General features: G+C 36.9%; 4 protein-coding genes across 4 annotated transcripts; 3 read left to right on the top strand and 1 right to left on the bottom strand.

Annotated features, from left to right (window-relative positions):
• The first annotated feature begins 339 nt into the window (after positions 1-339).
• On the top strand, positions 340-9,715 carry LOC108853738 (uncharacterized). Its single transcript, XM_018627174.2, has 21 exons — positions 340-750; positions 838-922; positions 1,018-1,057; positions 1,145-1,393; positions 1,637-1,736; positions 1,847-1,921; positions 2,406-2,504; positions 2,921-3,037; positions 3,116-3,231; positions 3,316-3,415; positions 4,180-4,538; positions 4,954-5,281; positions 5,724-5,932; positions 6,042-6,260; positions 6,567-6,753; positions 6,903-7,135; positions 7,455-7,547; positions 7,628-7,729; positions 7,929-8,289; positions 8,401-8,538; positions 8,629-9,715. Exons 1-21 carry the CDS (start codon positions 619-621, stop codon positions 9,400-9,402), a joined length of 4,116 nt encoding a protein of 1,371 aa, XP_018482676.2. The 5' UTR covers positions 340-618; the 3' UTR covers positions 9,403-9,715.
• A 144-nt stretch (positions 9,716-9,859) lies between these two features.
• LOC108853739 (protein RETICULATA-RELATED 1, chloroplastic) lies at positions 9,860-12,755 on the top strand. Its single transcript, XM_018627175.2, has 8 exons — positions 9,860-10,408; positions 10,768-10,932; positions 11,003-11,095; positions 11,175-11,290; positions 11,373-11,471; positions 11,561-11,866; positions 11,944-12,108; positions 12,192-12,755. The coding sequence occupies exons 1-8, from the start codon at positions 10,037-10,039 to the stop codon at positions 12,463-12,465; spliced, it is 1,590 nt and encodes a 529-aa protein (XP_018482677.1). The 5' UTR covers positions 9,860-10,036; the 3' UTR covers positions 12,466-12,755.
• A 79-nt stretch (positions 12,756-12,834) lies between these two features.
• On the bottom strand, positions 12,835-14,661 carry LOC108853740 (uncharacterized). Its single transcript, XM_018627176.2, has 5 exons — positions 14,478-14,661; positions 13,572-14,381; positions 13,367-13,481; positions 13,166-13,261; positions 12,835-13,024 (listed from the first exon to the last, which is right to left on the bottom strand). The coding sequence occupies exons 1-5, from the start codon at positions 14,531-14,533 to the stop codon at positions 12,941-12,943; spliced, it is 1,161 nt and encodes a 386-aa protein (XP_018482678.1). The 5' UTR covers positions 14,534-14,661; the 3' UTR covers positions 12,835-12,940.
• Positions 14,662-18,465: 3,804 nt separating this feature from the next.
• On the top strand, positions 18,466-21,174 carry LOC108850224 (uncharacterized). The gene is made up of 7 exons (XM_057009358.1): positions 18,466-18,748; positions 18,854-19,218; positions 19,314-19,614; positions 19,708-19,941; positions 20,046-20,215; positions 20,301-20,399; positions 20,769-21,174. The coding sequence occupies exons 1-7, from the start codon at positions 18,499-18,501 to the stop codon at positions 20,931-20,933; spliced, it is 1,584 nt and encodes a 527-aa protein (XP_056865338.1). The 5' UTR covers positions 18,466-18,498; the 3' UTR covers positions 20,934-21,174.
• Positions 21,175-22,195: the final 1,021 nt, after the last annotated feature.

Here is a 22,195-nt window from a genome sequence, read left to right as displayed (position 1 = left end):
ATGTTTGACGATAAATACACCATTTTTAGTTAGTGCCTGTGAATATCAATTAGATTCACTACTATAGTCTTTAACTCATTTTTAATTTATAGACTAATAATAATGAAATCATATCATTTTATTGTTTTATAAAATTATTTATTTTTGGGAAATAGTTTAAAGTTATATCAAAACATTTAGAATAAGCTTTTTGATATAAAAACAGTTCAACTAATAATAAATTTTTTTAGAGAATATCTCATAGAATTATATTATATTTTAAATCAGCTAAAATTTGAAAAATGAATTAAATATGTCTCTAAAATGTTTTGGGCCTACTTTTTTATATCAGACTGGCCTTCTCAGTTCGCGTTTCGCTTCCGAAATCACTACCGGAACTTTTTTTTTCTTTGTTCGGCGATTGTAGTGGTTTGGTTAGATCGGGACCATTTCTTTGATAACCGGTGGATCTAATCGACTCTCGATTGGATCTGATTGCTCTCTTCTTCTGTGTGTAGCTGAATTTTCTGCGTGGGAGTTCCTCGTAAATCTGAATCGTCTCTGCCGATGCAATCGTGCTCTTCAGATTCGTGAGTTGTTTCATTGATCTTCGAGGACCTTCAGAGAGAGATATCGAAAATGTTACGAGCGAGAGCATTTCGGCAGACCAATGGTAAGATCGTGAAGATACAGGTGCATCCCACGCATCCTTGGATTGTTACTGCCGATGATACCGATCACGTCTCCGTCTGGAACTGGGAGCATCGTCAGGTATCGAGATTCTGTTTTTTTTTTCTTTTAATTTATTTTTTCGCTTCTGTTCTCGAATCGAGTATCTCCTCCTCAACGTGTTTGTAGGTGATTTATGAATTGAAAGCCGGTGGAGTCGACGAGCGGCGTTTAGTTGGTGCAAAGTTAGAGAAGTTAGCCGAGGGAGACTCTGGTGAGAGCTATGATCAACTTCTTCATTCTATTCTGGATTAATGAGTATGCGGTTAATGATTGGCGTTCTTCATGTTTTTTTTTTATTTTGCTCAGACTATAAAGGCAAACCTACCGAAGCAATTCGAGGAGGAAGGTAAATACATCTTTGCCGATATATATATATATATATATTTTTAAAAAAGGATAATCAGCTGAAATCTTGTTTATTTCCATCTACAAGTGTTAAGCAGGTGAAGTTTTATGACGATGATGTGCGTAATTGGCAGCTGTGGCGCAATCGCTCTGCAGCTGCTGAATCTCCATCTGCTGTCAATCATCTCACGTCCGGTTTCACTTCCCCTGCCCCGTCGACTAAAGGCCGGCATTTTCTGGTTATCTGTTGTGAGAATAAAGCCATTTTCTTGGACTTGGTGACGATGCGTGGCCGAGATGTGCCAAAGCAAGAGCTTGACAACAGATCTCTTCTCTGGTATGTTCTTTGCCATTAAAATTATAGCTTGCTTGACTTTTCTAGTCTGCTAATACGCTTGTTGCTTGAATCCGGGAAAGACCTCCATTAGTTACTACGCTGGAAATATTAGAGTCAAAGAGTCTGACTATGGCAAGTTAATGTCTGTGTGTGTGTTTTAGCCTTTAAGTGTAGTGTTCAAAGAGTCTGTCTACTTTTCCGAATTATTCTGCTCCAATGTTAGACTTTCTCCTTTCTTTGCAGCATGGAGTTTCTTTCCAGATCATCTGGTGGTGATGGCCCTTTAGTTGCATTTGGTTCAACTGATGGTGTTATTAGGGTTTTATCAATGATAACATGGAAGGTATGCTTGTTCCAAAATTGAATGTTTATTTTATTTTTTTCTACTGGGTTAGAGAGAGAGCTATTGATACTCATCTGTGTGAATTTCCCTGAATGTTTACTTCCTTGTAGCTGGCACGTAGATATACAGGTGGCCATAAAGGATCAATTTATTGCTTGATGAATTTCATGGCATCATCTGGCGAGGTAACTACATATTCTCTCAACTTTCCATTCCTTAATATAGAGAAACATACGCAAGGTCACCTGCTATGGTTGACTGGCATGTTAAACAAAAACGGTATATTGAGCATATTGTCTTGGAAGTTTCTTACATTTTCTTTTCGTTTCCTAACATTGATTTAGAGTCATACAATCTACCTTTACTTTCATCTATCTTAAATTGCTTAGTAGAAGTTCATTTGTCGTTATAATATGTTTGGGATAAATTTCATGCACAGTCTAGCATTGGGAGCGGAAGGAGTTTAAACATGGGATCTATTTTCTAAATTGGTTGTTTAGTACTCTGCATCATTTAATATCATGATTAGGTTTTAGTTCTACTAATGACTGCCTTTTCCGTTTTCTTCTAAACTGAACGATTTTTAATCAACGGTTATCGACTATTTTCTCTCTATTATTCATATTCAATACATGATACCAGCCATTCTCTATCTACTTGCACTTGCAGGCACTCCTTGTTTCAGGTGGCAGTGATGGCTTACTTGTACTGTGGAGTGCCGATCATGGCAATGATTCAAGGGAACTTGTACCCAAGCTTAGCTTAAAGGTATTTATTTCAATCCTACTTTTTCAAAGAACGATTGGCCAGATATGGTTACAGATGAGGATAAGGTACTATTGTTCTCAGTTTCAGTGAACCTGAGTTGATTTTTGTGCGTCTATTTCTGAATTTTGGATAATTAGTAATTAAATTTTTGTTCTTTGATCCTTTTTTGATTAATGGGTTGAGTAATGATCAGCGTAGTATGACATGCTACTTTTTTCTTAGTTGAGTCTATAAAATTGCACTTCTCTGTCATACTGTTTGTCTTTTTTTTTCTGTTGGTTCAAGTGACATGCTATTGTTTGCTTAATTGAGTCTATAAAATTCCACTTCTCTGTAATACTGTTTATCCTTCCAGATATGGCTTTGTAAAATCTTTTGGTCAATCTCCTCTGATATTTTTGTTCTTACTGAATTAGGCACATGATGGTGGGGTAGTTGCAGTTGAGTTGTCACGGGTAAGTGGCAGTGCTCCACAATTGATTACAATCGGTGCTGACAAGACATTGGCCATATGGGACACAATGACATTTAAGGTAATGTATCTCATGAATGGGTTTTGGATATTTCATGGATTTCTATATTCAACGCAGATGTCTACTTTTTCTCTACAGGAGCTGCGGAGAATTAAACCTGTCCCGAAGCTAGCTTGCCACAGTATTGCATCTTGGTGTCACCCTCGAGCACCAAACCTTGATATTTTGACATGCGTTAAAGATTCACACATATGGTATGCTTGAGTAAACATTTCGTAGTATCTATGGTGAACATCTTTATGTATTAGAGGAGTATCTAATTGTTTGAATTTTCACAGGTCTATTGAGCATCCAACTTATTCGGCTTTGACAAGGCCATTATGTGAACTTTCTTCCTTGGTTCCGCCTCAAGTACTTGCAACCCACAGAAAACTTAGGGTAATTTGCTCTCGACTACTTGCTTATTTCTGAGTTTAACAAGCAAACGCAGCACTAGTGGTTGTTAATTTTTTCTTGTTGTTGATGAAATCCTTAGAATCTACCTTATATCATGTCATTTCTTTCTGCATCGGCTAATTGCATACTACGTGGGAGATTAGTTTTTTTTCTGTTACTATGTCATTAATTCAAGCACAATCCTGAATATGAGATGCTCTCTTAGACTTAAAAGAATTGCATATCTATCCTATGTGCCCCACAAAACAGTATTTTTTATTCATGTATCGTAAAAATGCACCCATCATGCATGGTTAAAATAATGAAGTTGATCATCTGTACAGAACTGCACTTAGCAATCAAAATATATTCGGACTCGATCAGACTAGGAATAAAAATAAGAATAGATGGCATTCTTCGATTAACTTGTTATTCTTGAATAACAAATCTATGGATAGATAACGCTAACCATCTACAAAAGCAGAATTTAGATTGATAGCTGTTTTGAACACTGACTGTAACATACAACATAGCAGTTGAGAAAATAAGATATTTCATATTGTACATGATGATCGTGAAAAGACATGTTACACGCAAATTTCTGAAGTGATCTTTTCAGAATTTGCAAATGATATTCTGGGTTTATTATGTAGTTGGATAGCAAGTTGATTTTCCAAGTTTTATTGCTTCTATACTTCTTTTTCTTTAGTGGCTTTCATACTTTGGTAGTTTCCCAGATTAGTTACTTATCAGTCTCATTATTTCAGGTCTATTGTATGGTTGCACATCCTCTTCAGCCACATCTCGTCGCAACTGGTACCAACGTTGGTATTATAGTTAGTGAGTTCGATCCTCGTGCCATCCCGTCAGCAGCTCCTCTACCAGCACTATCTGAAAGTCGGGAGAATTCAGCTGTATATATCCTTGGAAGAGAACTAAAGCTCTTAAACTTTCAAATATCCAACTCAGCAAATCCATCCCTTGGAAATAATAGTGCCTTGTCCGAATCAGGAATGTCTAAGGGAGACTCAGCTGAACAGTTGACTGTAAAGCAGACTAAAAAGCAGATTGTGGCACCTGTTCCACATGATTCATACTCGGTTCTTTCTGTAAGCAGTTCAGGAAAGTAAGTTTCCAGTTCCTTTTTCAGTCTTACAATTATATGCATAATATTAAATATATTGTGCATTGTAATGCTGTTTGTTACTGTAAATTGTATTTCTGTTTTCATGCTGCTTGTGAATATTATAAGTCATTCAATGTTAACCTGTTATACGGTGGCATATATTGTAATTGTACTTTTGCGTTTCGTACATGTTTTATTTCATGCTTGTTGGTTTTCTATCTCCGTGGGGATTTACCACACCAGATGCTATGGTAGACAGGGAAGAGAAAATGGCATTCAATTATCGACCATTTAGTTTAAGTCGTTCTTTTCCTGAATATTTTTTTTAGATAACTCCTCGTTAAACATATTTCTGTACGTAATTTGTTTAGTGCTGTCTTTTGTTTAGCCAGCTAACTTTATTCTCTGGTTGTAGGTATGTGGCAGTTGTATGGCCTGATGTCCTGTACTTCTCTATCTACAAGGTTAGTGACTGGTCCATTGTTGATTCGGGAAGTGCAAGACTTTTGGCTTGGGATACATGTCGAGATAGATTTGCGATACTAGAATCTGTATTACCTCAAAGGATGCCTGTAATCCCAAAGGGTGGTTCATCAAGAAAGGCGAGAGAAGCCGCTGCAGCCGCAGCTCAAGCTGCTGCTGCTGCTAATGCAGCTTCATCAGCTAGTGTGCAAGTTCGTATTCTCTTGGATGATGGAACCTCAAACATTCTCATGAGATCTGTAGGAGGTCGCTCTGAACCGGTATGTGTCTTTTACGTGAGTTATTTTATTCGGTGATCGTTTTTGATGTGTTTAGTCTCATCTTTTGTATCCAGTTCATTATTTGTTCGTTTATCTTAGATCCTCTTTATGTATTCTCGAGCTAGCTTTTTAAGTAGTTCCATTGAATAGTTTATCTAATCATGCTCCTAAGAATTGGTGTGAAATTTGCATTAAATATATGGAAAAACTACTACAAAATAAACAAAAGTAAAATTGTTGGATCCAGTTGTTTACTAAATGACGTTTGACCAAAAGGACATGGTTGATGAACATGAGAATCTTACGCATTGATTATTCTTCTCGACTCCAAGTGGTGGTGTATTTTGTATGTGGAAAACTTATCAAAGGATAGTATGTCTTGTCTATACCTGAATTCTAGGCTTAGGTAAGCAATAATGTGCTTCAAATTTTCTCTTTGCAGGTAATTGGACTGCATGGTGGTGCTCTACTTGGAATAGGCTATCGCACATCCCGAAGGATTAGTCCTGTTGCTGCTTCAGCTATTTCAACCATTCAGTCGATGCCACTCTCAGGATTTGGAAACAGTAATGTTTCTTCGTTTTCTAGCTATGATGATGGTTCTTCACAGAGATCTACCGAGTCCGCACCGCTAAACTACCAGCTCTACAGGTGATTGATTAGTGGCTCCAGTTTGGTTAACTCGACTTCAGTTTTGAGGCATTTTCATGTTGTAGTAACTTGGCTCCATATTAATCCACATGGAATTTTCAATATGCAGTTGGGAAAATTTTGAGCCAGTAGGCGGTATGCTACCTCAGCCAGAATGGACAGCGTGGGACGAAACAGTTGAGTATTGTGCTTTTGCTTATCAAAAATACATGGTCATATCGTCGTTGCGCCCTCAGTATAGATATCTTGGTGATGTTGCCATTTCACATGCTACTGGAGCTGTTTGGCACCGCAGGCAGCTATTTGTGGCTACACCAACCACAATTGAGTAAGTTTAATGTCCTATATATGGTCCAAGAACTTCTTTCTACTTTGTATCTGTTACCTTGAATGCTTCTTCAAGACTTCCACTCGGATGAAACAAATTAAAAACTGTTTTGCAGCAGTTGTGTATCACCAGTTATTTTAATTGTCTTGGTTGGGGAGAATCCAACTTCTCGGAGAGTATAAACTCTTTGAATGTATTTTCCATGTTCTGACTTTGATAAGGGCATGGTTACCTTAATTTGCTACTTTCTGAAACAAAATATCTAGGGAGGAATGCTAATACTTTCTTCCATGCCTCGATTTCCAGATGTGTTTTTGTGGATGCGGGGGTTTCTGAAATTGATATAGAGACTATGAAGATGAAGGAAGAAATGAAACTTAAGGAGGCGCAGGCTCGAGCAGTTGCAGAGCATGGTGAGTTAGCCTTAATCACAGTAGAAGGTGCCCAGAGTGCCAAGCAAGAAAGGATATTATTGAGGGCCCCCATGTTGCAGGTACACATTTCTTGCTTTACGTGAGATATATATATACATAACTGATTTTGAAGCTTAATTTTTCATGTCTAATCTTGAATTTTTTGTACTGCATTTATACCGATATATATGTCAAACTTTCACCTCACGTGTATACTTTTTCATTGTAGGTGGTACGTTTAGCTTCTTTCCAAAACGCTCCATCTGTTCCACCATTTTTATCATTGCCGAGACAATCTAGAGGTGATGGTGATGACATGGATGAAAGAAGGGCAAGTGAGGTAGCTGTAGGTGGCGGTGGAGTCTCAGTTGCTGTTACTCGTTTTCCAGTGGAGCAGAAACGACCAGTGGGGCCTCTTGTTGTTGTTGGTGTACGGGATGGAGTTCTTTGGCTCATTGACAGGTATCAAGAGTATCCATGTTTTTACCTTAAAGCAAGACTGACTCTTGCTAAAAGATCTCTTTGTTGAAGACACGTATATTCAGTTAGATCAAGGTTTTTTTTCTTTTCATTCTTAGTACGCACTAGGTCGTCTCCATGCCTTCTTCCATTTGCAGTCCAGGGTTTCAACGTATAACAAATATATGTAGTTACAAAGAAACAGTATCTTGCCATGATCGTCTTATCAGTCACTTGAATGATCATTTTAGCTACTGAATGATCATATAAATATTTAACTACTGATATAAATTATTGTCTGACACCTTCATTTTCTTGATAGGTACATGTGTGCCCATGCCATATCGTTGAGCCATCCTGGTATCCGTTGCCGTTGTCTTGCAGCGTACGGGGATGCTGTTAGTGCAGTTAAATGGTATTGATAAATTTTTCATTATATCGTCTTACGCGAGTAGTAAACTACTGGAATATACAACATTTGTTTCTGTTGCGCAGGGCAAGTAGACTCGGGAGAGAACATCATGACGATCTGGCACAGTTTATGCTAGGGATGGGATATGCAACAGAAGCTCTTCATTTGCCTGGAATATCGAAGAGGTAAAAGAAGCATATTATGTTTGGTGCAGCTAATTCCTTCAATATGTTCCTACTATTCTCAGTTTTCTCGTCTCCGAGTTTCTTGTGCCGGACTGCGAATAGAACCCAGTGTTTCACTCACATGTGGTCCATCTTTCATTCTGGCTGTGTACTCGCACAAAAGTGATATCAGCGATTATTTTCACTCACATGTTTTCAGGCTGGAGTTTGACCTAGCGATGCAGAGCAATGATCTGAAGAGGGCGCTTCATTGTCTTCTCACAATGAGTAATAGCAGGGACATTGGACAGGACGGGTTAGGCCTGGATTTGAGTGACATTCTCTCTTTGACAGCTGAGAAGAAAGAAGACGTTGTCGAAGCGGTGGAGGGAATAGTGAAATTCGCTAAGGAGTTTCTCGAGCTTATAGATGCTGCAGATGCCACTGGACACGCTGACATAGCTCGTGAAGCTCTCAAAAGACTGGCCACTGCAGGTTCGGTCAAAGGCGCTTTACAGGGTCATGAGTTACGGGGTCTTGCATTACGCCTAGCGAACCATGGAGAATTGACACGCTTAAGTGTATGTCCGCAATTTCTCTTTCATTCTTTCTTTGGTAAATTTAAAACTTGGGAGATTGTTCTTTGTATATTCAGGTCCCTAATTGAAAGGCTATTTTAACTTTGTTTTCAGGGTCTGGTAAACAATCTGATATCCTTAGGCCTCGGGCGAGAATCAGCATTTGCTGCTGCAGTTCTAGGTGACAATGCGCTCATGGAGAAGGCATGGCAAGACACGGGAATGCTCGCAGAAGCTGTACTACATGCCCATGTAAGATTTCAGTTTTACCAATCTTTTTTTTCCTTTCTCGAATTTGCTTTCTTATGAACCTTTTATTGTTTCCGACTTTCTATCACACAGGCACATGGTCGTCCAACTCTAAAGAACTTGGTCCAGGCTTGGAATAAAACGCTGCAGAAGGAAGTTGAGCAAGCTCCATCTTCTAAAACCGATGCCGCAAGTGCGTTTTTGGCTTCTCTTGAGGATTCAAAGCTCACGAGTTTATCTGATGCATCCAAAAAGCCTCCAATCGAGATTCTCCCTCCCGGAATGTCTTCAATCTTTGCTTCCATCTCTGCTCCCAAGAAACCACTACCCACACTGAAGACGCAAGAAACAACTAAGCCATTGGCTATTGAAGAACCAGCTAAGCCGTTGGCTATTGAAGCTCCTCCATCTTCTGAACAACCACAGACCGAGTCTACGCCTGAAACTGCAGCCGATCCTGAGTCAGCAGCACCGGAAACTGCAGCCGCTCCCGAGTCAGCTGCACCAGAAACTGCAGCGATTTCCGAGTCAGAAGCACGAGAAACTGCAGCTGATTCTGAGTCAGCAGCACCGGAAACTGTAGCAGTTGCTGAGACAGCAGCACATGTGGATGGACCAGTGACAGAGACAGTATCTGAGCCTCCTATGGTCGAGGAAACTCCTTCGGAAGAAAAAAGCGATCCGTCTTCAACTCCAAACACAGAAACAGCTATAGCCGCCACAGAAGGTAATAGCCAAACAATGCCGCAGCCACCCCCGCCTGAACCCGTTGCAACAACAGTGAAACCAACAGAGAATGCAGCAACGGGGAGGCAACAAGTAACCTATCCTCCAATAAGAAGCCAACCAATTGACTTTGGTTTCTAGGATGGCTGGCTAAAGCCAAGTTTGCACAGAAGATCACAAAACTAAAGACAACGGGTGTGTATATCTTTTTAGATATACATCCATAATCAAAGCTTTGCGGCCATGTTGACTAGAGGAAGAAGAAGAAGAAGATGCTATTCATCACAGTATCCCTATTATGTAATGTGTCATTTTCGTTTTCATATTTGTTGGTTTGTATTATTATTAAACAAAAACAAAAGAAAAAACTCTCTGAGGATACGTCTATGTGAAGCGTGTAAACTGATAGAAAGAGATTTGATTTTTGATAAACTTTATATTTTTTTACATTCGATTTAATCTCCCCTTGACGTGTGCCAATAAATTGGATGTATTCGTAGATGCAAACAAAAACATGAAAATGTATACACTTTGGGGAGGCTAGATTTCTAGGCCGACTTGAAACCCTCTGAGTTAGCCAGAAGTATTAAAACTCGAGTTGGTGGAAAAAGGAGAAACAAAGATTGGGTTTGCTCTGTATCTTTGGCGATATCTCCTCTTCTCATCTCTCTGACATCCTCAAGAGAGAAGAAAAGGCTTTCTGCCGCCTTTCTCTTCAACAAAATCAAATCTTTAGCAGAATCCAAAAGGCTGAGTCTTTAAACTCGGAAAAGCCATGTCGCATATGGTGTTTCAGAGCAGCGTCGTCGCTCCAAAACCCTTATCTCCACTCAAACCCTCTTTACCAATCCCTCCTCGCCCTATCGCCACTCTCCCTTGTAAGCTCCGTCGCAGCTGCTTCATCAGAGCTTCCTCCTCCTCTTCTCTTATCGATTCCGTCGGAGATTCAGTTTCAGGTCTCGAACGATGCTTACAGCTGCAATTCAGCGGCGAGTTAGGTACTTCTTCTTCGTCTGGCTCTGCAGCTTCCCCAAGTGCGCAGATGCGTCCGGAGATGAAAGGTGGGAAGTTTGGTTCGGTAGGAGCTGTTACCTTGGAAAAAGGAAAGCTTGATATGACCCAGAAGAAAGTCGAGTCTACCCCTGAGGTTCTCTCTCTCTCCCTCTCTTGTTCCTAATCAAAGAGTTTTAGAATGGTTTAGTGAATTCTATCAAAAGGCTGAGCCTTTGTTATCTATTGTCGTCTTGCTCTGTTCAAGTTGGTTACTGAGAGGGCAGAGAGTTGTTCAATCTTCTTGGAACTATTAGTACTACTCTACTCGGTCTCTAGATAATAAGCTGAATGAATCGTATAACTATCATGGGTTAACAGTAATCTGTGGTTGGATTTGTTTTATCTCAAGAAGATGTTAGGAATGATGTTTTCCTTGGAGATACGCTTTTGCTGTTAGTAAAAAGATTAGCTTTTTTTTTTTTTAATTTTCTTATTTATGTTTTGCATTTGCAGATTGCAACTGGAGGAGGTGGTGGAGACATTGGAAAGAGTGTCAATTTCGGTGGTGGCGACGGAGGTGACGATGATGGTGATGATGATGATTACTTTGACGAGTTTGATGATGACGATGATGGAGACGAAGGTGGTCTCTTTAGGCGTAGGATGTTCCTCGCAGAGGTAAGATATCTTTACGTGTTGTGTTTTTGTTGATCTTTACTGACATTTGTGTTTCTTTCTTTCTTTCCAGCTTTTTGATAGGAAGTTCGTTGACGCTGTGTTGAACGAGTGGCAAAAGACAATGCTGGATTTGCCTGCTGGCCTCCGCCAAGCATATGAAATGGTGACATGTCCTTGAAGCTTTCGTTTTTATGGTTTATTTGAGATCTTTTAAAAAACTTATGGAAACTTTTTGTATGCAGGGTTTGGTCAGCTCAGCACAAATGGTTAAGTTCCTTGCTATTAATGCTCGTCCTACAACAACTAGATTCATCTCTCGTGCTCTTCCTCAGGGATTGTCAAGGGCCTTTGTTGGCAGGTAATGTATCTTCTGAAAACCGTGTAGTCAGATGTGGACTTTCTTCACAGTCTTCTTGACTATGTGACTGTCTTTGTGTTAGGATGTTGGCGGATCCTTCCTTTCTCTATAGACTTCTCTTGGAGCAAGCTGCCACTGTTGGATGCTCGGTTTGGTGGGAAGTGAAGACTCGCAAGGAAAGGTAAAGCGTAAACTGACTCCCGTTTATTAGTTTTTGTAGCTTTCTTATTTCCTTTGTCTTAAATTGTTTTTTACTCTGTTAATTTGCAGAATAAAAGAGGAATGGGATCTTGCGCTCATAAATGTGCTTACCGTATCAGCATGCAATGCAGCTGCTGTTTGGTTGCTGGCTCCATGTCGTTCCTACGGAAACACGTTCCGGTTTGACCTTCAAAATACGCTGCAGAAGCTACCAAATAACGTGTTCGAGATGAGCTATCCTCTTAGAGAGTTCGACTTGCAGAAGAGGATCCATTCTCTTTTCTACAAGGCCGCAGAGCTATCCATTCTTGGAGTCGCAACGGGAACTCTCCAGGGCTCGTTGTCAAACTTTCTGGCCGCAAAGAAGAAAAACAGGTCATCAACATCTTCTGTTTACTAATTTCTTTCAGCTCATTGCTAATTTTTGAGTTTTTGCATCTTTGTTTTGGCAGAGTATCTGTGACAGTCCCATCAATCACCACAAACGCTCTTGGTTATGGTGCATTCCTTGGTTTATACGCAAACCTGAGATATCAGCTTTTATGTGGATTTGAAAGAGCAATGAGCAACCACTTTGATGTCATTGGAGTAGCACTCTTCTTTGGCACTGCCGTGAGGTATTACTTCTCTTTCACCCACCCCCTTAGGAAACCTTCGGTGTGGGGATTTGTGTAATGAACATGGACTGGATGTGGAACAGGATTATGAACGTTCAGTTAGGGGAAAGATCAAGACAAGTATGGCTAGGTGTGGAGGCAGACCCGCTTGCTCAGTCCGATGATCTACTGGCGAAAGCATACAACCGACCCTCAGAGGAAAATGCAGCAAAGCCAGAGTCAAGATGGTTCATCTCAAAGAATGCAATAGTCTCAGGACTACTTGGTATGAAGCAACAGGACTCAACTTCGGATTCTCCACCACCTCCAAAGGCTAGGCGAAAGAGGATTGTACGGAAGAAGGTGGCTGCCTCTTAAGCTAACACCTCTAAAAATTGTCACAGTTTTCGGAGCCCCGTGGAAGAGAAACAGTTGTGTTGTCACTAAGTTTTGTTGCCAGAAGGAATCACCAAACTGCGAGAGATGGTATGAAAAATTCTAAAGCGCTTTTTTTTTTTTTATGACTCTCTCAAAAGTCCTTCAATTTCTTTTGAGATAAGACATTTATATTCTTAGGTGTTGTCATTTTATATCTGGTCAGATCTCAAAATTTGTCATTCTGTAACTTTCTCAGACTTTTTTTCTAATAAATAGCCACATCTTTTATATCCAAATAGGTTACTCATCATGGATACATTATATAGCAAACAAATGTATATACGGTACAGAAGTATGTATACAGTGCCGAGTTACAACTAGTTCATGATTCCCTTCATAAAAAAATGTTATACATGATACCAAGGTACAAATTGCAACTAACTTAAGATTCCTCTAATAATCATTCTTCAAGCCATTAGAATTGAACAAACTGACTATCAATGGTCTTGAGCTGCTCCAACTCCTCGCCAGTAGCAATCCCATTATCAACGTACAACATCTGTGTGTATGTATATTATAACACATCATAATCTTTCTTAATCACACTCGGAGCAGATAAGATATCACTAAACTATGATTACTGAGATACCAAAAAAAAAAGGAAAAAAAAAAGATGGATATCAGAGTTTGAAACTGAGACCTGATACTCGGGACAAGTCAGTGTGTGGGCTCCTCTTTTAAGATATCCCTCCCACCCTCTCTTATCTAGAAGCGCTTTCTCTATACCTCTAGTAAACTGCATTCTCACATTCAAAAGTCTCACCATCATTACTCACATTTAACATTAGTAAAAAAATCTTATCATTCATATTCACTTTAAAAAAAAATCAGTAAAACTCACATCAGCAGGGTCCAGAATCAGGAGATTGTACTGAGGAGTAAATGTAGTTCCTTGCAACCGTCTCTGAATCCCAACGATAGTTCTCGAGTGCCCTTCATGTTGGAAATACAAAGGACTGCATGCAGTAAACACACACGATTACAACAGACTCAGGAAGACATGGCCAAGATCAATCGAACTGAAAACAGAACCACAACCACCTTACCCTTTGTTCGTGATATGAACACCAGAGGAAACATCCAACCTGTTGTTCGAAAAGTAATTCCAAACCCACTCCATCAAAACCGCTCCTTTGCTGCTGATCCTAGAAGAGCTAGAACCACCATGAGAGTCAACTCCTTTCCCCTTCCCACTCTCACCCTTTTTAACCACGTATCTATCCATAGGACCATACCCCCTCCTCCTAGGCGCAACAGCAGAGCCAGGAACCGAAAGATACATCGACTTAGACTTCTCCGGAGCAAAATCAACAACTCTAGCTCTCAACCCGAATGAACGCAACAGCGCAGCACATTCAGTAGTCCCAATCCATTTCTTACAACCGTAGATACGCTTATCGAAATGCAAACCTCCGGAGACGTCAAACCCACTGCTCCAAGCCAGCTCTAGCCACCGCTGAAGCGAGGGGATGTCGGGAACGAAGTTAGAGCCACCGAAGAGAACTCTTTTAACATCATCTTGGTCTCTGCGAGAAAGCAAGTGAGAGCATTGCATCTGGATGTTCCTCCATCCGCATCCCCATCCTTTATCCTCCTTGGAGGATTGGAAATGATCGACGTAGCCTGATAGTAAACTCGTGCTAGACTCCAAAGGTTTGGACTTTGACTCCAACATACAGTTCTTTAGCAAACAAATCAAACCACCGTTTCCTATTCTGTAGAATGGGCTCCTCTTGGCTACGTTGTCAGGTTCCTTTAGGGTTGAAGAATGATCAGAGGCGAGTTGCAGAGCCAAGTAGTGGTCACTAGCGATCTGTGGATCGATTTCTTCGTCTTCGAAGTGGGAATTCACATGGCTGAATCATTGGGGGGGGGGGGAGAAAAAAACGTGTGAGGAGGATTGAATTGATGCGAAGAGAGAGGAGCATAATAAGAAGTGATTTATTGTTTACCTTTCAATTTGGGGAAGAGGAAGAGTTAGGTTGCAGACTGGACACAGAGCTGACATTTTTTTTCTATTAGCAGAAGTGTTTTGGTATGAAGAGATACTAGCAGAATCAGAGGCTTTTAAGAAACAAAAACAACGTCGGGTCTGTTGATAGATAAAAACGCAGAAGGGATTAGGGAGTCTGCACATTGTGTCAAGCCCATGATGAATCAGTTTTATCCCATGTTCAAAATTACGCTAGACGTGAGTCGGGAGGTCGAACGCCTAGCGAATAGCATAAAAATAGGAGATTAATCGTGGATTAATCGGGGATTAGTTTTTATTGTTTTAATAAATATATATAGATATTTATTTATTCTGCAGGAATAGAAGAGAAATCATAGAGCGATCCGGTGGTTTAGGTCTATCTTTGTTTGTAGGAAGGTCTTGGGTTCGAACAGCATAAGTGTTCAGATATGTTTTTTTATTTTTTTGTCATTAATGATGGCGAATTGACAACAATACCCCTGTCTTCTTCCCCTCAATTTTTTTCCCTGCAACTTTAAATTCGCCGTGGACAACTATTCTTCGCATTTCTCTTCGTCTTTCTTGTTTTATATACATATAACTAGTTGATAACCCGCGCCATGCGCAGAGTGAGAAAATTTGAAATTATAGATATTATAAAATTCCAGAGCATACAAAAATTTAGAAAAGATTATAAAATTAAAGTCGGACGAAAATTTGTGGTTAACTAACAAATTATACATGTTTTTTAAGTTGTTAATGTATTAGTTTATTTGTCATATAGGCGGTGGAAAAAAAATCAAAAAGAACCACAAGAATAAACAACATCTAATATAAAATAAAGTATGAATTTATAAAACAAAACAAAATAAATAAATGTATAAAACCGTCCAATAGCATAACATAATATAAAAAAAATAAAATAGAGAAAAACATAATATCTTCAAAAACTCTTTGATATAATAGGGGGTGGAAACTTATGTAGTGGTTTAGTGGTTTTGAGAAGAAAACAATTGTGAAGTCAATATGATAGTTTGTATCTCCTATTTATACATGCAATGGTACCTAGTTTGAAGTAATCTCCACGCAAATTAAAAATTCCACCAGATGTCGAATTATTAAATGCATTTTGTAAATGTTTGAGTAATATGCGCAAGTAATAAGTTTTGAGTAATATCAATCTCATATTTAAAGGTGATTGACAATACAATAGGAAACACATTTTGGCATCTATAAAATCTTAATTTAAATCAGTTATAAATTGGTGATTGATATAAGAGTTGATCCCTTATACATGAAATGGTAATTATATAAATTAATCAATTTCGAAACTATTTATGTAAAATATTTATTATTTTTCCTATTTTGATTTGAATTGTGTGTATAACTTAACAAAATTTATTTTAAAATGCATCTAGAATTATAATTTTACATAAATAAATTAATAAGTATAATCTAAAAAACTAAATTTTATGTTTAACTTAATCAAATTTATATTAAAATATTGGTATGAAATTAATAAAATCTACAATATAAACTACAGTTATTTAAATATAATATAAATTTTAAAATTTATTACTGCAGGCAAACACTTAATAGACCCGTAAATTTGAAAATTTGATTCAATTTTGCACTAATTACATCAATTTTGCACTTAATAGACCCGTTTAATACTTATAATCTGTCTTTTAAACCTTATATGATTACATGTAGTTAAGATTGTGTGATTGTTAATCTAAAAAAGTTTCCAATAATAAGTATGTATTCATAACAAAATCAATTATAATGGCATGATTGATAATCAGACATAAATTTTAGAAAACATATGGTGACTAACAACTGTTATAGAAGAAACATTGAATTACACTATGGAAAGTAAGATAAATGAAATATAAGCAATAAAATAATAAAATATGAAAGGAACAAATTTAAATACAAATAAAAAAATTAAACAATTCATATGGAAAGTGTTTTTTAAACTCTTCGTTTGTACTTTTATTAAGAGTAATAACAAAGGATATTATAATGAAGATTTGAGAAGAAGATTGTGATGAGTATATGTGCTCGAGACAATCTATTTATATACAAGATATAAAGATTGGATTTCAAATGATGAGATCATATCTGATTAATTACATAACATATTCACAAATTAATTTACCAAAATTTATGTTCCAAAATTATCGCCCAAATTTCATTAACACACAAATTACCAGATTGATTTTGCAATTTGCTGTAAATAAAAAGATCTTGTCATTAAACTTAGCTTATATACAGCCACGGATCACACAAATTCAGCACTGGAAAGAAAATTTAAATTACATGTATATTGTATTGTCAAATTTGAAACGGCAATAGTTATTTATAAGAAAATGTAATTAATTGAATCAATAGGCCATTCATTTTATTGACTTTTGTTTTTTTATATGGTCAATCTCGATTAAATTTTTGAAAGTTTTTTTTTTGACATTTATCAATGAGAATATTAAAGATGAGAATATAATCTCATTGATCTACATTCTTAATATGGAAACATATAATATTATGATATTGACTTTCTTTTTCAAACTATTAGAATATTATCAAATAGATTATGATTGGGGCATTGCCATTAAAATCGTTTTTAAATATGTGATTAGCAGTAGTGATTACGATATTAAATATTGACTTTCCGATCATCATTTTTGAAAGTGGTATTTTTATGGACTATTTGAATAAAAAATTATCAAATATTATGGTGTGATATTAAACCATTGATTTTTTTTCATTTGAAAAAGTGTTTTTAAATCCCAAATATAATATGATTATGGTGTGTATATAATATGGTTTTATATACTATATGGTTATTGATAAAATCCCAAATATAATCAAAGTCGTAACTACAACTATAATCAAAATGGTATACTTTGGGATTTTTTTTTTTAAAAAGTTGATTTGAATATCTATTTGATGACATATATTATTAGTAATATAAAAAATTTGTATACATAACCATGCAATATATTTAGAATTTATAACGCAAATATATTTAAAATTTGTATTAAGCAATTGTTTTATTCTTGAAACATGATTTTGTAACAAATATATGATTATACTATAAAGAATCCGTAACATACTATAGTATACATAATATTCGAAACTAATAAATGTGATCAATGGCAAAAGTTGTAATTAATCTAGTAAACTAATGGTTTTTAGCTAAAAGAGGTGAGAGTGATTGTAGAGTTGCCACGTGTAAATGGCACTCTTGTAAATCACACATGAAGGTAAGGTTTATTTTTAAAAGTGTTTCTATTTTAATATATAAGGGATAACCGAAATATAGCAATTCTATCAACAAAACATTCATTTCTAACTCAAAAAGTAAAAAAAAAAACTGTTTTTTCAGAGAACCGAGTTTTTAACCCAATAACACCAACTGGACGCGGTTGCTTGCCGCCGAGCGTGTATCCACCGTATACTCGGCCGAGTTGTCCGAGTTTTCGAACATGGACTTTTACCCAACAATTTTTTTTAATTTATACCTCATCCATGTCCCATTTGTGGTTCCGCCCTGTTTAACCCGTCGTAGGATGGGTGCAGGTCGAGTGATTTGTAAAAACTGATTTGCGTGTAATGGAAAATTACCATTAGACAATAGTTATAACTATTTTTCAAACAAAATTCATTTTTGTTATATGTTTTTAATTAGAAGAAAAATTACCACTTGTCATAATCTTAAATATGTAATTTACATGTATCGCGATCATGTTAATTAATAATTCTGAGGAACCAAACTTTATATATAATAATAAAATAAGATATTAGTATATTATTAATTTAATATGTTAAAAATGGAAAAACGGATATTTAAAGACCCATATTTGTCTGCCTCTAATACAAAAGAAGGTGCGGTCTCGTAAGTCCACGGGCTTTTTAGTGGATTACATTTAGGCCCATTATAGTTTGGTGTCTTTAAGAGAAACCGTACTACAAAGATCGAGGACTTGCGTCTGTGTCTGTTTAGGTTAAGAGGATCGATGTCGTGGTGGGGGGAGGAAGCGGCGAAGGCTGCTAAAATAGCTGTGTGGTGGGATATGAAGGACTGTCCGATTCCTGAGGGTTATGATGCTGGTGGGATCCGGCCGAGTTTAGAAGCGGCGTTCAAGGAACGAGGCTACACCGGTCCAGTTTCCTCCATCACTGCCTATGGTGACCAAACAGAAACCCCTGTTCACATCCTGAAAGGGCTCTTATCTACTGGAGTTTCGGTAGCACACACCAGATCCGGTTTGTTTTTTTTTTTTTAACCATGTGGGGAACTTTTAACTTAGGTTCATTATTTGTTTGTGATAATATATCACTAAAATTTAAGTAATACCTTTTTATAAACAGAAAGCACAAAGTACATCATGTATCGGGATATAGTGGAATGGCGAGGTCAGAATCCTCCCCCTGCTACAATGATGATCATATCAAATCCGGTGAGAGGTGACTTCTGTTGGGATCTGGCCCGGCTACAACAACGGTCGCAATACAATCTGTTTGTGGCTTATCCGAAGTCGCTTTGCTTTATCTCACCCCTGCGAACTTCTGCACTGTGGGTATGGGGAAAATTACTAGGGTTTAGGGATAATAATAGAATTATTGAGACCAGAAGCGCACCACTTGCCATGCTTTGTTGCAAATCGTGCAATTTCGATTGCCAAATCCCTGAGAAATTGAGGAAGCATCTCTCGAGTTATAAGCATGCACGCCAAGTAAGCATCCTCTCTCTCTCTCTATCTCTCTATCTCTATATATATATATATCTCAATACATTGTCTAACCTATTTGAGAGCTTGTCCACTACTAGGAGTCTGTATACCCTACGTACAAAGAAATCACCCGGGTAACGGAGCATTGGGGAAGGAACTACCCGGCAACGCCTGAATATGCGACAGCTAAAATACTGGTGTGGTGGGACATGTTTTACTGTCCTATCCCCGAGGGATATGATGCTCGTCGGGTCCGTCCGAGTTTAGAAGAGGCATTTAAGAAACTTGGCTACTCTGGTCCTGTCTCCATCACTGCCTATGGCAACTTAAACCACATCCCTGAGCACCTCCAGCGAGGACTCGCTTCCACTGGAGTCAGTCTTGCACATGCCGTTCGCGGTTAGTAGTCCAAGTTTTTTTTTATCCATCTTTGGCTGTTTAAAAATTTCATCTAACTTGATATGCTTTCCTTTTTTTAATTTATTGAAACAGATGTCTCATACAAGCGCATGTATCAAGATTTGCTGGATGAGCAAGAACCTAATCCTACTCCGACTAATATTATGGTCATATCTGATACAGATGCACATGAGGCCTTCTCAACTGCCGTTGCCCACCTAGTACAAATCCAGAAACACAACCTTTTTCTGGCTTATTCATCTAGGCCTTACCAAATCTTAGTCCTGCTCCCTTCTGCCGAGTGGCTCTGGCATAGCTTACTTCAAGGTGTGATTAGATTCTTTGTTCTCTCCTCTCACCATCCACTAGTCCTGTTTGATAACTAGTTATATGCCGTCTCTGAGCTATACTTTGTTTTTTTTTTTTTCCAGTTTCAGAGAAAAGGAAACACATTCTTCAGAAATGCAGTAGTGAAAGTGATAGGGGTGTTGGATCTAGCGCAATGTTTTATTGCAAATTGTGCTGTGATGGCAAAGGCCCTGATTACAAATGCCTTGACAATTTAAGAACGCATCTCTCAACTGAAGAACATTTGCAAGAAGTAAGTATATATTCTCAACAACCTTTTTACTCTTTTTTTTTTTTCACTCGCGTGATGAGTAAAGTATTTTTTTTTTCACTCGCAGGAGTGTAGTATTACTGCGTTTGTTCAATTAAAAATGAAGAATAGGCATCTATCTCTCTTAGCCCAGTACGATCGAGAGCATCGAGAGCAATTGCGACAGGCAAGTTTTTCTTTAACCAAGAAAAATATATACATGCGATTTCTCATAGAATAAAATACGAGGATGATGAAACATTTTTTATATTATATATTGATAAACTCTATAAAGGTTGTTATAAACCGATATAACTCATTGTTGTATGACTTTAAAAGAAAAGTCTGACAAAAAAGAATTAAGAGGATAAACATAATAATTATTATAAGAATAATGTTGACAATTTTTTTATATGATATAATAATAAAATATCATATTAGTTTATAATATTATATTTAAATAACTAGACTATTTTTTATTCAATTAAGAAGTCGGAGAGATAAGAAGTCGCATGTTTTGACGTATCTAAATACTCTTTGTTGATACATTTTGTAGGTAAAAGGTTCTCCAAATATCAAACGTATGGGGAAGGCATGCCGGACGGGTTTTCGTCTGCTTGATAATCATTTACGTCCACTTAGAGCTCGTAAATCTCAAACCTGCAGACGTCGTCGTGGTGGCTCTCGACGTAGAGCTCCAAAATCTCAAAACATGTGGTGAAATTGTTTCCAGGTCATCATCAGTCCTTGAAGAAGCTCTTGTTTTTCGTTTCTTGTCTATGTTTCAATTTCAAGCGGTACTTATTTTTCATTGCGTTTTACTTTGTTTAAAACCATCTTATTATTCACTCATGTAATGTTATTAGTAACTAGAGTTTGATGTATTTCGTTTGAAGTCTAGTAGTATAATTGTGGAACGTTTTCGGCTTTAGTAGTATTTCGTTTAAAGTTATGTGTTATAATTGTGTGTATAATGGTGGAACGTTTTCTGCTTTAGTAGTATTTCGTTTAAAGTATGTTGTATAATTGTGGCAAGATACAAATCACACTCGTACTCCTGTTTTTTCTTTGTTTATCTGTTTTTGTGTGTGCGATTTAAATCAATACTATTAAAATATAGAAACACTAGGATAAACTCGCCCTACGGGCGAACGAATAAAATTAATTGTATAAATTTATTTTAAATTTTGTTTTTATTTTAACTTAAAATAGAATTAATAGTTTTATCTATGTATTTTATTCTTAATTTTATAAATTATCAATTTTATGTATTAAATTGTTTACTTCCACATTTTCTTTTATAACTATTGATTTATGTCACATAAAAAATGTTTTTCGTTATAACTAAAACTGTTTTAAAACAGATAAATAAATAATATGAAACTATCGTTACATATACATGTTTATGAATTTTATATATTATTAATATGAAACTATCGTTACGTTTAGATGTTTATTAGAATCTTATACTGTATATTATTAACAAAATAAATAGATAATATATATGAAACTATCATTACATATAAATGTTCGTTATGTATACATGTTAAATATACACATGATTCATTACCAAAATATTTAACTATGACTGCCGATAATGAATTATAATACCCATCACACATATGTTAATTAAAAACAAATTGTTGTGGAGCTTAATTATAGTAGTGGTCACTTCACTCGCGTTGAGTCTTATGACCATATAAATTTACGGATTGTAACTGGGTTTTATTTGCTCACCTTTTGTTCTCTTCGTTGTGTATCAACAATTTTAATTGTACTGTAATAGTAATTTATAAATTATAGTGAAATGGTAACCTAAACAAAAGTCATTCAATAATAAATTATAATGAAATAGTAACCAGAACAAAAGTCATTCAATATATTTTATAATTTTAAATAAATTGATTAACGTAACTTTTTATCAAAGTTGGCGAAAATATAAAAAATTAAGAGGAGATGATATAAGGATCACGGGTTTTTTCC

This window comes from Raphanus sativus, chromosome 4 (genome assembly GCF_000801105.2).
Source record: "Raphanus sativus cultivar WK10039 chromosome 4, ASM80110v3, whole genome shotgun sequence".
NCBI lineage: Eukaryota > Viridiplantae > Streptophyta > Magnoliopsida > Brassicales > Brassicaceae > Raphanus > Raphanus sativus.
Note: the sequence above shows the minus strand (reverse complement) of the source record. Positions and strands in the feature narration are given on the sequence as shown.